Source organism: Peromyscus californicus, unplaced genomic scaffold (genome assembly GCF_007827085.1).
Source record: "Peromyscus californicus insignis strain IS unplaced genomic scaffold, ASM782708v3 Scaffold_8__1_contigs__length_139910024, whole genome shotgun sequence".
Taxonomy (NCBI): Eukaryota; Metazoa; Chordata; class Mammalia; order Rodentia; family Cricetidae; genus Peromyscus; species Peromyscus californicus.
The window spans coordinates 120,479,089-120,494,811 of record NW_026294606.1 but is presented as its reverse complement, the minus strand read 5'-3'; the positions used below and the strand labels follow the sequence as shown (position 1 = coordinate 120,494,811).

The 15,723-nt window shown below is 44.0% G+C and overlaps 1 protein-coding gene across 1 annotated transcript in view; it reads left to right on the top strand.

Moving 5' to 3' along the window:
- The first annotated feature begins 8,718 nt into the window (after window positions 1–8,718).
- The window catches only part of Rbl2 (RB transcriptional corepressor like 2), a 51,308-nt gene continuing 44,303 nt past the window's right edge, over window positions 8,719–15,723 (top strand). The window contains exons 1-4 of the mRNA XM_052729583.1: window positions 8,719–9,071; window positions 9,762–9,892; window positions 11,564–11,764; window positions 15,355–15,419. Coding sequence (XP_052585543.1) covers window positions 8,841–9,071; window positions 9,762–9,892; window positions 11,564–11,764; window positions 15,355–15,419 — 628 coding nt within the window. The 5' untranslated portion in view covers window positions 8,719–8,840. The remainder of the gene's footprint in view (window positions 9,072–9,761; window positions 9,893–11,563; window positions 11,765–15,354; window positions 15,420–15,723) is intronic.

Here is a 15,723-nt window from a genome sequence, read left to right as displayed (position 1 = left end):
GAAATCTTCAAGATGCTCTAGGGCCACATAGATGTCTCAGCAGTTAAGTGCACTTGCTGCTCTTGCGGAGGATCCAAGTTTGGTTCCCAGCACCCACATGGTGGCTTACAACTGCTTTGAATTCTGATTCTAGAGGATCCAGCACCCTCTTCTGACTTCCTTGGATACTGAATACATCATACAGTGCACATACATATGCTTAGACACATATACACATAAAATATTTTTAAATGCTCTATTCTATCATCAAAACTGATCTATCTAGCTGCCAGTAAGTAAAGATACAATTCTGTGTTTAATGTCTCCTCTATTGTGCTGGGAAAATAGTTCATGGTAAGTGTGTGTGTCATAGTCATCCTCGAGCTCAGTCTACAGTGCCTGTGCCCCACCACAATTTTAAAGAACATAATTTTCATTGTTCTACAATTCTTGAGCTCTGGAGGACCACCCCCAAGACATCACAAGGCAACTGAGACGTACTAATTGATCATACCTAAACCCATCAGCTGTTGATTCTCCCCTGCCTCGTGGGGGCTCTCAGAAAAGCTAAAACTCCCGATCTTCTGTCCTCCACTCAACATGTTCTTGCCTTTCTGCTTTCTTCTCTAATGAGAACTTTTCACTCTGGTGGGATTTCTTATTCTGCTCCACATTTTCAGTCCCTGCCTTCTTCACTTTTTTTTTTTCTTCCAAAAATCAAGTGATGAAGGTTCACGTGGTTCTAGAATAAAGGTATTGGCCACTCACTCCTGGACCAGATCCTAAGACATCATACCCTACACGGAATTAACTTGACACAAGTTAGGGTCATCTGGGAAGACATAACCTCAATTGAAAAGATACCTCCGTCACATTAGCTTGTAGGCAAGTCCGTGAAAGCATTTTCTTGATTAGTGATTAATACAGAAAGGCCCAGCCCACTGTGGGCCCCCTGGATAGGTGGTTCTGGGTTGTGTAAGAAAGCAAATAGAACAAGCCATGAAGAGCAAGCCAATAAGCAACATTCCTCCACGTCCTCTGTTTCAGTTCCTGCCTTGGTTTCTCTTGATGATGTTCTGTGATTGGAATATACAAGCCAAATAAACTCTGTCCTTCCCAAGTTGCTTTTGGTCATGGGATCTTTGTTACAGCAATAGACAGCCAACTAGGGGGTTCAGTGGTCAAGAGCACTGGCTACTCTCCCAGAGGACCTGGGTTCAATTTTCAGACTCACAACCATCTGAGACTCCAGTTCCAGGGAATCCAATGAGCTCTTCTGGTTTCCACCAGCACCAGACATGCACACAGTGCATAGACATGCATGCAGGCAAAACACCTAAACACATAAAACAAAATTTTTTAAAAAGTAAATTAGGACTGGGCAGTGGTGGCTCATGCCTTTATTCCCAGCACTTGGGAGGCAGAGCCGGGTGGATCTCCGTGAGTTCGAGGCCAGGCTAGTCTACAGAGCGAGATCCAGGACAGGGATCAAAACTATATGGAGAAATCCTGTCTTGGAGGAAAAAAAGTAAATTAGGACAGCCTTCATACCTGCTTTTGGACTAAAGGTTGGTCACCCAATCACACATTAGGCCATGATTGTACCCCTACACTCAGTCCTCTTGCATCATAATTCAAAGAGCTCAGAGATTCCTTCATGGCCATCACAAGTTGCATGTGCCTCATTTGACTCTAGTCCCCTGCCTCATTCCCCTAAACTCAGCTTCAGAGAGCACCCTTGACTACCCATCCTTTGTGCTCACAGAGCAGAGCCTTCCTCCCACCTGTAGAGTGCTTTCCAGATCTCCCCCAACCTTGACCTGTTGGAGAAGATTATTTCAAGGTGTGTTACTTTTGTTTACGGTTGCATTTGTTTAACTCTGTGAAGCTGTGTTACTGTGCCTGTCTAAAACACCTGATGGTCTGATAAAGAGCTGGCCAATAGCTAGGCAGGAGAAAGGATAGGCGGGGCTGGCAGGCAGAGAGAGGGAGAAATCTGTAAGAAAGAGAAGGGCTCTAGGGGTCAGTCACTCAGCTATACAGCCAGCAATGGAGTAAGAGTAAGATTTACAGAGTCAGAGAATGGGAAAAGCCCAGAGGCAAAAGGTATATGGGGCTAATTTAAAGTTAAGGAAATAAGCCAAGCTAAGGCTGGGCATTCATAAGAAAGAATAACCTTCCATGTGTGATTTATTTGGGAGCTGGGTGGTGGGCCCCCAAAAAAGAGTAAACAACAACTTTGACCACAGACATCCTCTCCTTTACAGATTTACTTGAGAGTTTTGTGTAGAGAAAGCAAGAAATTTTTAAAAGTGGTGTCCTCCCAATGCATAGGTTAGCTTCTACAACTTTGAGATTTAAATTTTCTACCTTGTTTCTAAGGAAATAGAGTATTGATGAAGGAAATAGAGAGTTATCTGCTGACCTTGCCCATTTCCCAACCCCCCCCAACCCTCCCCAAACCCCCCCTTGCTAATAGTATACAGGATGCTGTACTTCTTAATAAACTTGCTTGGCATAAATTCTGAGTAAATGTAACCATGTTTGTTAGAGTGCTTTGTGACTCTTTTCATGGAGTTTTGTGTTTCATTTTGCCTGCTGTCCAGCAACCAGTCTGTGACTTGATGTATTTTGTTACATATCAGTCAGTGCTGGCTGGTTTTTGTCAACTTGACACAAATCTCAATATATCTGGGAAAAAGGGATCTCATTTGAGGAATTGCCTCCATCAGCTTGTACTGGAGGCAAGTCTTTGCGGTATTTTCTTGATTATGGACTGATGTGGGAGGACCCAGTCTACTGTGGGTGGTACCACTGCTGTGGAATATTTAAGATGTGTTATATTCATTTATGCTGTGGAACATTTGTTTAATAATGCAAAAACATGTTACATTTGTTTGATTAAATAAAATTAACCAGGGGTCAGGAGGCTGAGTCAGCAACTAGTTGACAGGAAGTGGTAGGGAGGAAGCATGTGTAGTTAGGGTTCTTAAGTAGGAGTGGAGCAGAAGGACGCCCTGTTTGGGGGGGAGATGCGAGTTTAGGAGAGATTAGCTGCTTGCTACTCAGCCTCTCTGCATGAGCAGAATTTCACCTCAACCTTTGAATCCTGAGTTCTGTAGAGGGAGAGAGATCTAAGTAAAGTTTCCTTTAGAGCCAGTGCCGGACGGAACAGAATTCCCACCTGGAGATGACCAGTGTGCCCGAACTGCTACTGGTGGCTGTGGAGTTGCACTTTCCAATTAGGACAGCAGTTGCTTAAGGGGCAGCTATTGAATTTAATGAAAAACAACATGCCACCCCTAGAAAGATGGCCCTGTGTTGTGTAAGAAAACAGAGAAAGCTGGTAAATAGCATTCCTCTGTGCTCTGTGACTTCCGCTTCAGTTCCTGCCTCCGGGTTCCTGTCCTGTGTGGGGAGCCAGACCGGCCCAAGACTTTCTCAGAAGCACTGATGAAATGGTAAAGGGAACTTTAGTTTTCTATCTTTGCTCAGGAGTGGACTTGGCAAGGCCAGTGTGAGGCTGGAGCCAGTGTCTCAAAGGAGTCAAGGCTGTGGTTTCGGGGGACCCGACTCTTCCCCCTGGGCTGTGGTTGTCAGTCCTATGGCAGCTGTGTCTGAGGTATCCTGTGTTCTTTGTCAACACTGTCTGACTTAGCTCTCTGCTGACCTTTGTAGGTGGAGTTTTCCTGTCCTGCAGCTGCTCTCAAATAATCACACTGAGGCTTGACTTAAGTATAAATGCTCAGCCAATAGCTCAGGCTTATTACTAACTAGCTCTTACATTTTATGTTAACCCGTTTCTATTCATCTACATTCGGCCGTGTGGCTCGTGGCTTTACCTGTCCTCCAGCATGTCCTGCTCCCTCCGTGGCTCACTGGCAACTGTCTTGACTCTGCCTTCCTTCTTCCCATCATTCTCAGTTTGGCTTTGCCACCTAACTTCCTGCCCAGATACCAGCCTTTTATTATTTTATTAACCAATGAGAGTAAAACATATTCACAGTGTAGCAAAGGATTATTCCACAACAGACCTTGGCCATTTTCCCCCCTGCTAATAGTATATAGAATGCTGTAGTTCTTAATAAACTTGCTTGGTGTAAGTCATCAGCTTATGCAAGACCTCCTGGTCCCAGTTAGAGCTTTTGTCTCTTTATTCCCCAGTGCTCGGTCCTCCCGCTCAACACCTCCCCATTGAGGACCCTTGTTCCTGTGGGTTCGGGTCAGTCTTGAATTCTTGCCTTGGCTTCCCTCAATGAACTGTGACTAGGGATATGTAAGTCAAATAAACTCTGTCCTGCCAAGTTGCTTTTGGTCATAGTGTTTATCACTATGAATAGAATACCACCTTTAGACAAATGTTTAGACATGTTTTTATGATAATGTTCCCCAAAATGGTTTTATTCAAAGTGGCTTGTAAGTAAACAAGAATACACACAATCTAAGTCCCAATTCATTCTAATTCATAAGATGTAAACAAGTGTAAGAAATTAGTTATTTTAAATTTATGTGTGGGAGGGTGAAGTTGGCATTATATGAAAAATTGAAAGTGCATGTTAGAAATAACAATTTAAACTTTAGTGTTCTTCAGCTATTTATTACTTTATAAAACAAAAAAAAAGATCAGGTGTGGCCTATGTCTAAGTTGTTTTTTTTTTTTTTTTTTTTTTTTTTTTTCCCGAGACAGGGTTTCTCTGTGTAGCTTTGTGCCTTTCCTGAAACTCACTCAGTAGCCCAGGCTGGCCTTGAAATCACAGAGATATGCCTGCCTCTGCCTCTTGAGTGCTGGGATTAAAGGCGTGCGCCACCACTGCCCGGCATATGTCTAAGTTTTTATGGCTTTAAAATAAAAGCCTAATATTATATCAGGAATTTTATTTTAAAAGACTAGGCAGAATTAAATTCTTTAAACATGAATTTAAGATATCTGAATAATAAAGTGAGATTATTAGAGATATGTTTAAAATAATCATAATTTTGAAATTTGAAAACTCCAAAGAATGCTGATTCATTGTCCCTGGATCTCACAGAGTAATATGCCAAGAATTTAAAAACACTGAGAAACTTGTTTGCTTTCACTATATATAAGAGTATCATTTTTGCTGAATAAGATATTGAAATTAAGAAAGACAGAAAGGAACAATTAAATGTGTGAAGGAGACATAAAAGTTTATAACTATAGAGACATCTTTTTAATTTATGTGTTTTATTGAAGAGGATCTGAGTTCAGTTCCTAGCACCCACATCCCACAACTGACAACCACCCATAACCAGCTCCAGGGGATGTGCTGCCCCCCTCTGGCCTCTGTAGGCTTACACACTCACCAGCACATACCTACAGACAGACACACACACACACACACACACAACACACACACACACACACACACACACACACACACACTTCAATTAAAATTTAATCTTTAAAAAGAAGGGAGAAGGGGTAGCTTCTGTGACTCCAGTTCCAGGGGTTCTGACGCCTCCCTCTGACCTCCCTGGGTACGTGGCACACATATGGATTACAAACATACATGTAGGCAAAACACCTATACACGTAAACTAAATTAATTGATAAGATTTTTTTTTTCCCAAAGAAGGCAGCTCACTGTCTTGATGCAATAAGTTTTCTATACCCACTCATCGTCCCTGAGACTGGCCACCGGGGGTGTAGCACCAAGTGTCCTCAGGAGGTAGACTCTAATTGTTTCTGGAGGCCTCACAAGTCACTGGGTCAGACTCTGAGTTGTTATAATCCAACTAGTAGAGAGTGGGGAATTTTGACTTTTATTTTTGTTCCTGTTATTTCTGGGCCCTTTTGTCTCCACTCCCCCGCCCTCCCTACCCCCTTACCCCCGACCCCCCCCCCCCACACACACACAACAGAGCATCCAGGTCAAATCTTTGGCAAAGGGGTTAAAACCTCCTTCCTTCTGAAAGTGCTTCAGAGCAGAGATGGGGAGGAGCTGGTTGGCATTGAGGAAGTGTCCCCAGAGCTGTGGGTTGTATTTGGAGATGTACCTGGGGAAGGCAGGGGTGATCACAGGAGGTTGACTGTTGGACTGTGACATTGCTTGCAGATTAAGAGGTCCTCGGTATGGAAGAAAGATGTCAGCATAGATAGATTGTAATGGTCATTAGCTCTGAAAATACTACCACCTGGAGCTTAATGACCTGTAATCTAGAATACATCAACAGTAGGTTAGAGTTGAGCAGGGACCAAAGAGAGAAGGCAAGAGAGAGCAAGAGGAGGGCCGTGGAGCGAAGCCAGCCCAAGCACTCCCAGAAAGTCTACCTAGGAGCTGTCCTAGTCAGAGGTCTGCGGACACAGGGAAGGGCCGTCAGAGGCAGCATGTGGGAGAGTCCTGGTCATTTAGTTAGTGGTGGCTGGAATGAGGGGTTCACAAGACTCCACCCTTTTTCTCCCTTTCGTTTTCTTCTGTGGTGTGGCCACTAGTAAGCTCCTCATGCTCCTGTAAATAGCACACACACACACACACACACACACACACACACACCCGTGAGAAGCTGTAATTAAACTCACTGGGTCGTGAAATTAACAAATAAAGGCATGGAGGTAAAAGGGGGCTAGATGGGAAATGGAAAGGGATCAACAGAAGTGCTAGACAAAGGAGTAAACGGGAGAGTGAACAAGATCAAAATATATACGTGTATGGAAGTGGCACACTCATTAAGTGTAATTAATGTATGTCAATACAAAACTGTAAGACCTAGGAATTATTTGAAAGGCTTGAGGCAGGATAGCTAATTATGACAGAGAGGGGACATGGGAAGGGGTAAGAGCCTCTTTACTGTCCTGGTCTGACTTCAGTTTATTTCAGGCTGACACTCAGATATTTAGACAAAACAAACCAGGCCACCTGAGAACGAACCGTGCTCCCCTTACAGAGAAACATCACAAATGAGAACTGATTTTGAGATTTCATTTATTCATTTATTTTTTTTAAATTGTGTGTGTGTGTGTGTGTGTGTGTGTGTGTGCGTGCGCGCGCGCGCGCGCGCGCGCGCGCGCGCGGTATGTGTACATGAGTGCAGGTGCCATAGCAGCCAGAAAAGAGTGTCAGCTCCCCTGGACCTGGAGTTCCAGGTGGTTGTGAGCCTGGCATGGATTTGAACTCAGATCCTTTGGAAGAGCAGCCAGTGCTCTTAACCACTGAGCCATCCACAAGTCTGTTGAAATGCCTAATGGATGATGTCTTAAATCCAATGTCCTTGTGACCTATGTAGAAGTAAGTATCCTTTTGGTCAGTATTGTGTGTGCATGTGTGCATGTGTTTGAGTGCATTTGTGTGCATGTTCAAGTTTGTGCACGTGTGTGTGTGTGGGTACATGTGAGAGTGGATGCACATGGTTCTGGAGGCTACAGAACAGCCCCGTGTGTTACTCCTCAGGCCTCTGTCTATTTCAGGTCATGTCTGTCTCTCATGGGCCAGCAAGCCCCACGACTCCACCTGCTTATGTCTCCCCACTGCTGAGATTAGAAGCCAACCCACCGCTCCTGGATTTTTAGTGCCCCCCCCCCCCAAAAAAAAAGTGAGTTGTAAGGGTTGAACTCAGGTGAGTGTTTTTGCCCACTGAGAACCTTCCCACCCCTTGTCAATGTGTTTTTTTCTATTAGATTCTCTTCTCCACCTGCAAGCCCATGCAGTGTGCCTTCCAAGTTTCTTTTCTAAGAGCAAAGTCTTTGGATAAGAAAAATACATATATCAGCACATCCTTCCCCTCATGTCTAAGCTCAGGGAACCGGTTGCTTTAACACCCCTAAGCACAGGGATCGCTGCTGAGCCACTCGGGTGCATTCCTCTCCTAAAGTCTTGACTTTAATCGATGACCTGGATAATTGTGTTTCCTTGTCACCTGTCCCCACATACCTTTCCTTTGTAGATGTCAAAGGATCAGTTTCCCCAGGCCCAGGTTCTGGGCGTACTCAGTCTGCACTACCACCGTGTTTAGTGTATTTCCCGTTGCCTGGCCTGACCCACACAACATTAAATGGGAAAAGCCTGGAAATTAGAGGTGTCATCAAGATGTCAATTCTGCAAGTGTGATGTCTAATATAATCTTTATTTTTGAAAACACATTCATGATTATTTGATTGAGAGTTTTTTGGTTTTTGTTTGGTTAGTGAGATCAATACCTTTGCCATAGTTAGCGTTGACACGGGAGCCTCACTTGAGGCATCCTCTCTGTTGGATTGGCCTGTGGGCCATCTCTAGGCAGGTGGGGGGTAGGGGGGTCGCGGGGCGGGGGAAGGCTGTATTAGAAAAGTAGCTGAGCAAGCAAGGGGGAGCTAGCCAGTAAGCAGCGTCCTGTGTTAGCCTCCCTCAATGATGGAATGTAAAGTCTAAGATGAAAGAAGCCCTTCCCTTCCCAAGTTGGTTTCAGTCAGTGTTCATCTCAGTAACAGAGCAACTAGAACGAGCAGCTGAACTATTATCGGAGGACCACTAGGTGAGGAGGAAGTGTTTGTGTGAAAAGCTTGGATACTAAAGCTTCTCCTGTCGATATTTTTTGGTCCTTTTCTCTTCAAAAGAGCCTTCTGAATGGTCTCACTGTTGAGAGATACTTAAAAACGGGAGGGCGCGTTCATTCGCTCCTAGATGAAGCACAGCTTGTTTTGCTTTCTTCCTCCACGCCTTTTGGTCCCCCTGAGATCCCGGCCGAGACTACATTTCCCAGAAGGCTGTGCTCAGACTTACGGGTGCCCGCATGGGGCCGAGGGGCTCTAGGGGCGGCACAGTCGTGTTGCAAGCTGCTGACGGGCGGGCGGGCGCTTCGCGGTTTGAATGGCTGCCGGCCCCGGCCTTCAGCGCGTCTGAAGAGCCGCGGCCTCGGGGTGCACCATGCCATCTGGAGGCGACCAGTCGCCACCGCCTCCTCCTCCGGCGGCAGCCAGCTCGGAGGAGGAGGAGGAGGATGGCGACGCCGCTGACGGCTCACAGCCCGCGGGGTCCCCGGGCTCTCAGATCCAGCAGCGGTTCGAGGAGCTGTGCAGTCGCCTCAACATGGACGAGGCGGCGCGCGCCGAGGCCTGGGGCAGCTACCGCAGCATGAGCGAGAGCTACACGCTGGAGGTGCGCACGCAGACCATCCGGGGCGGTCGGGGGACTCGGTGTGGCTCTGGGGTCGCTTGGTCGTGTGCACCGCACCACTGCCCCTGCCCGGGCTTTGCAGGCGTCAGAGGAGACGAGTTAAGTTTCGGGCTTGCTTACGTGTGAGAACGGCTTACGATTTGTCACCCCCTCCACCCCCACTCCCACCCCCGGCAGTTGAAAACCGGTGTAGACACACAACGCTTGTTGCAGAGCTCGGGCACTCTTTTTGGCCGTCACCCAGCTATAGGTTTGTTGTGTCCCGTTCTTGGGACGGGGCTTGAGGTTGACAAAAATGGCCATTCGGGCCAGTGCCTGTCAACTCTGCAGGCACCTCCCCTGCATGGGCCAATAGGAAGTGACACGGAAGTCCGGATTGTTTATCAGCTGCCTGTGCGTATGGCCCTTTTATTTTATATATAGCTTATGGAAGGAGCAGGGTAAAGAGGCCCACGACTTGATGGTTAAGCAAGGTGTTATTTAACCATAATACTGTGGTTGTGCCTGTGTCGTTCTGCTGAGTCGGTGTATTTTGATACATATATATTTTTTAATCAGTTCACACATCGAATTCCCCCCCCTCTCCGTTGATAACAATGAAATGCGGCGGCTTCAGACCTTAAAGATCTGAGTGACTCTGGACAAGTTTTTAAGCACTCTTTTCTTTTTCAGGGAAACGATCTTCATTGGTTAGCATGTGCCTTATATGTGGCTTGCAGAAAATCTGTTCCAACTGTAAGCAAAGGGACTGTTGAAGGAAACTATGTGTCTTTAACTAGAATCCTTCGGTGTTCGGAGCAGAGGTAACTATATTAGAGCTTGAAAAGTAGAATGTAGCTAAAATAAAAAAAACTTACAAATCAGACTGATAATGAAAATTCTCTTTGTTTACTATTTTCTGAGCATCTAATATGTAGAAAGCTGAATTCAGAAACTGAGTCAAGGTTTTCCTTTACCATTTCAGAGTCAGGATCATGTTTTACTAACTTAAATATATTTGCATTTTAATGCATTAAAGGTTATGACTCATTGTATGATGTTAATATAAATTTAAATAAAGATATTGAGGAGCTTTTGAAGATACTATGGATCAAAAAGGTAAATGAAATATCAATTATGTGGCATTATACTTAGATACATATGTATGAAACTTGTGTTTTAATGTACATTTTGTGTAGAATTGAAGCTGCACGTTCTCTGACCCTAATGAAATTCCTACATACATACTAATATATTTATTGCACCATTTAAAAACTCATGATTTTTATATGTGTATGAGTGTTTGTCTGCATGTATGTATGTGTACCACATGTGTTCCTGGTGTCTGTGGAGGCCAGAAGAAAGCACGGGATTCCCTGGAATTGGAGTTACAGGTGGTTGTGGGTAGCTGTATGGATGCTGGAACAGACCTGGGTCCTTTGCAAGAGCAACAAGTGCTCTTAACCACACACACCTCTCCAGCCCTACACTGTTTTTTGTTTTTTTAAAGAAAATTATTAGTAACCTGAATTTCTCTTGCTTGAGTGAATGCAGAAAATTATTGTATGTTCATAGGAAGGATGGTTTTAGTGATTAAATGAGTTAGTAATTAAATTAATGAATCTCAGAAACATAAATGAAAATTAAGTTGCAGAATGCTACCTGTAATATGATACATTTTACATAAAACATAAAAGCAAACAAAAGATACTACTTATTTTTTAAGAATATATGTATGGAAAATTAACTTCACCATGGGGACTATAAAAGGGGGAGTGAAGAATGAGATTAGGAAGACTTATAAATTGAAATTTTGACTGTTTCTATGATAACTTTAATGTCTTGTTTTTAAAAAAATTTTAAGGTTCCTTTTATTTTATGTGTATAAGGATTTTGCCTGCATGCATGTACGTGCACAATGTGCATGTTTAGCACCCAAGGAGGTCAGAAGAGGACATCAGGTCTCCTGGGACTATAGTGAAAGATGGTCATAAACCACTTGTGGGTGCTGGGGATTGAAGCCAGGTCCTCTACAGGAAGAACAAATGCTCTAACTGCTGAGCCATCTCTCCAGCACCATAGTTTTAGTATTTAAAAGATCTGAGCCAGGGCCGGTGAGATGACGCCATGGGTCAAGACTCCTGCCACTCCCAGCAGAAGAGTGTAAGTGGGAAGGTGGACAGTGGTTGAGGAAGGCTGCAGCATCAGTTCCTGGCTTCCGGGGCGTGTCCACACACCGCCTACATGAACATGTGTACACACACACACACACACACACACACACAGAGAAACCAAACCCATCATAGTCTGAACAAAGTAGGTTAGGAGGGGTAGAGTACTAAGACAAATGGTGGGAGATGGAGCTAGTCAAAGGCACACGTTTGAGTTACATCATTGTCAAAATATCATTTGATGAAATGATTTTGGTTTACTGTTGTATTGGCATAACATCACCTTTGTGTTATTAAAGCACCTCTTTTTATTTTTAATATCAGCTTAATTGAATTTTTTAACAAGATGAAGAAGTGGGAAGACATGGCAAATCTACCCCCACAATTCAGAGAACGTACTGAAAGATTAGAAAGAAACTTCACTGTTTCTGCTGTGATTTTTAAGAAATATGAACCCATTTTTCAAGACATTTTTAAATATCCCCAAGAAGAGCAACCTCGCCAGCAAAGAGGACGAAAGCAGAGGTATGCTTCTGTGTGTGTTTGGGAACAGCCTTTCTCTGGAGTACAGGTCAACACTCATTAAAAAGAAACATGATTTCAGAAATTACTTTTTCCTAAGAAGTTGGTTTTTTGTTTGTTTGTTTTGAGACAGGGTCTCACTATGTAGCCTTGGGGAAAATGGAATTCACTCTGTAGACCAGGCTGGCCTCCAGCTCATAGAGATCTGCCTGCCTCTGCCTCTCAGTCCTGGGATTAAAGATGTATGCTACCACGCCTGGTTTAAAACATTTTTTTTGTTTGTTTTGTTAAATGATAATTTGTTGTTGTTCTTTGCTGTATGTTAGAAGTTGTCTGGCTTTTTTTTTATAATGCAAAATGTTTGGGTTTTATGTTGATATAAATTTTCCCTTTTTATTTAAGCAACCAAGAATGCAGATTGACAAATCAGACCTTAAGTACTTTCTCCAGGTGTCTTTCTGGGTATAGGTCAGATCCTGTTATTTTCTATTTCTATTATTTGACCTTTCTGTCAAACTGAAGAATAGTCCCTGGAAATAGCCAATCAACATCAGAGAAATTAGGTTGGGTGAGACTAGGGAAGTTCAACTTCTGTGAACTTGTTTTCTGGTCAAGGTCTACAAAACCAGCTTTCTCTGGTTTAGTGTTTTCTGTCTTTACAACTATGGATAATTACAAGATAAAAACTGTCCTTTAACATCCGAGTTCATTTAAAACAGGGAAATTTTGCTTTTAAAGTATGTCAAGAAATTTCCTCTTAAAATAGTATTCATAAGAAACGTACAAGAGGGCCAGGTGTGGTGGTGCATGCCTTTAGTTCCAACACTTGGGAAGCGGAGGCAGGCTCAGACAGATCTCTGAGTTTGAGGCCAGACTGGTCTACAAAGTGAGTTCAAGGACAGCCAGGGCTACACGGAGAAACCCTGTGTCGAAAAACCAAAAAAAAAAAAAAAAAAAAAAACCACCAAGAAAAAAAATGTAAAAGAGGCTAGGTATAATTACACACATCTATAATTCCAGCCTTAAGGAGGCTGAGGCAGGAGGATCACCTGGACTATATAAGAGAGATCCTGTCTCAGAAAGCCAAAAAGGGAAACAAAACAAAATCAAAAGCCCCTAAAACAGGGAAGGAATATCATTGTGTAGACAGGCTAGCTTTCAACTCACTAGGTAGCCCAGGCTGACCTCAAGCTTGTTCTGTCCTATCTCAGTCTCCTGAGTGGAGCTCTCCTTGACACCACAGTCCCCAGCCTTGTGGCGATGTGTTCTGAACTCTGGATGCAAGCTTTCTTTGAGTCTTAGTAAGGCTACCATGATCATTTATAGAAAAATACAAAATAGCTGTTTTTTTCTTCAGAGTGTCTAAAAATAACTTCAAATCATACTTGTTTGGTGTGTGTGTGTGTGCATCACCTGGTTCTAATTAAGAGGCTTGTAATATTTCTTTAAGAATTTTACATTTATGGGGGCTGGAGAGATGGCTCTGAGGTTAAGAGTGCTGACTGCTCTTCCAGAGGACCCAGGTTCAATTCCCAGCACCCACATGGCAGCTCACAACTGTGTGTAGCTCCAGTTCTAGGGATCTGACATCCTCACACAGACACACATGCAGGCAGAACAGCAGTGCACAAAATAAATAAATTATTAAAAAAAGAATTTTACATTTATACTATTCTGTACTTGCGGTGAGTGCTGGAAACTGAATCCAAGGTTTCATGCATGCTACACACACACACACACACACACACACACACACACACACATACTATTTTATATTTATTTTTTGGGTTGTTTTGCTTCTCTGAGAGAGGGTCTTCTATGTGTCCAACTAGCTATTCTCCTGTATCAGCCTTCCAAGTGCCCAGATTACAGGAATGTTCTGCCACGCCCAGCCCACTCTTGGCATTTTCAAGCACTTTCTGCTAACAGTCACACTAGTGATGTATGGCACTTACCTATGTGTGTGTTATGAGGCAAGCACTCTTCTCAGATGTGAACATGTAACAGGACAACCTTATGGATCTTCGACTTGTTAGGTGCAGGAACATAAACTGTTCAAGGGCCATCGGAGCACCTCCTGAGTGGGTAGGCTCACTGCAGAATCCATTGGCTTTCCCACGTTTGTACTGCCTCTCGAGTATGACCGTGATGTACAGCTGTGACACGAAAGCTTGCCACTGTGTGTTAAACACAGCAACAAGAAATAATTGTTTAGATACCATGCAGGCGATGGGAGCCAAACAGAACCCATGGTCTCTCCTCTGAGGGCTGCCAGTCAAGTGAAGGAGAGGGAGGAACGTACAGACCGTGTGGGTGCAGTAGACACAGGAAAGTGGGATTTCTGAGCAAAAGTAAATCTAATGAGCCAGTCTGATGGCATTCCATGGAGTAAGCAGAAATGAGTAGGATTTGGGCAGATGACTTGAGATCGAGGTGGGGCCTTCAGTACAGAGGAAATAGCAATGGGCACAGAAGGAGGGAAGCAAGAAGGAATTGGGAAGCAGAGGTTAGTCAAGGTATTCCCAGAGTCCTAATGTTACAGAGCTGAAGTTTAGATTAGCTTATGTATTACAAGCAAAAAAGCCTAAATTTTATATTTGAGGTCAATCAAAGTCGTAAGTAGTTTATCGTGTACTATGGCAGAAAGGCCGTATCCTTCCCCCCCCCCCCCCCCCCCCCCCCCCCCCCGACACAGGATGTCATGTAGCCCAGGTATCCTTGAACATGTAAAACATCCAGGCACGACTGTGAACTACAGATTCTTCTGCTTGCACCGCCTGAGTGCTGCAAGAAGCTGCCTTTAGGAGCACATCTCTGACTGCTCACTGTGACCGTGGCCTAGTAGACTAAGTCCGGTATTACTCCCAAATACAGGGACTTTGACCTGCTCATGTTAGTACCAGAACTAAACCGAGTCTCCTGCTCTTCTCTGGGGCATCCTGCTTTCCTTGATCCTTATTAAATAGGTTCTGCAAAGCTGGGCATGATGACTCTAGTACTTGGGAGAGTCAGGTGTTCAAGGTCAGCCTGGGTTATGGAGAGCCTGTCTCAGAATACAAAGACAAAAGTTCAAGTTCTTGGGATGTGACACCATAGAAGTCTGGTATAAGCACTGGCAGAGATGTTGGCAGGAAAGCCAAGCCAACGCAGGTCCCAAACTCCCATTAGCAGACAGCTTGGTCAAATAGAACAGGTCTCTTAATAGATGGAGTAAGGCATAATAAGTGTGGGGATAGAATGCCTCCAAAGTGACCTTTTGTGATTTTACATAGATAGTGTGGAGTAACTTATGGAGAGGCTACAGTTGTAACTCGGCCTGCCACCTGGAAGCAGGATTAGTTGTACTGTCATCACAAGAATGGCTGGTTTTCTTTTTGTTATGTATCTTGACCCCAAAACCTTAGAAAGTTTTCCCCCCCCTCTGAGCTGCCTTTTCTGCCTCCCAGCTGTTTGCTCTCAGGGTTTGGTTGAGGCGGAGCTTCTTGTCTGGTTTCACTCCGCCTGCAGGCTTCTTTCACACCTGATTTGAGTCATTTGGGATGTCTCTTTGTAATTCTTGTATTTACCTTGTGACTTTGTTTTTCCCCCTCCAGGCGACAGCCCTGTACCACGTCTGAAATTTTCCACTTCTGTTGGGTGCTTTTTATATATGCAAAAGGTAAGAGAAGAGTAATTTTTGGATAGGAATTAGCTAACCTACATTTTTAGGTGCTGATTTTATCAGCTGTACTATGTATCAGGAAGAAAGCCTCACTTTTCATAAGAGACTCTTTAGACTATCTCTACAGTATCCACATTTCCTGAAATTAAATGACATGCCCTCTAATTTTCTTCTTGTTCCACATCTCTTTGATGCAAAGCTGTTCTTTTGAATTGTGAGTGGAACCACCCCACTCTGTATCAGCTTGTGTCTAGGGCTCTGCTCTTCCTAAGACCTGTCTGATTCACTGAGTGAGACTGAA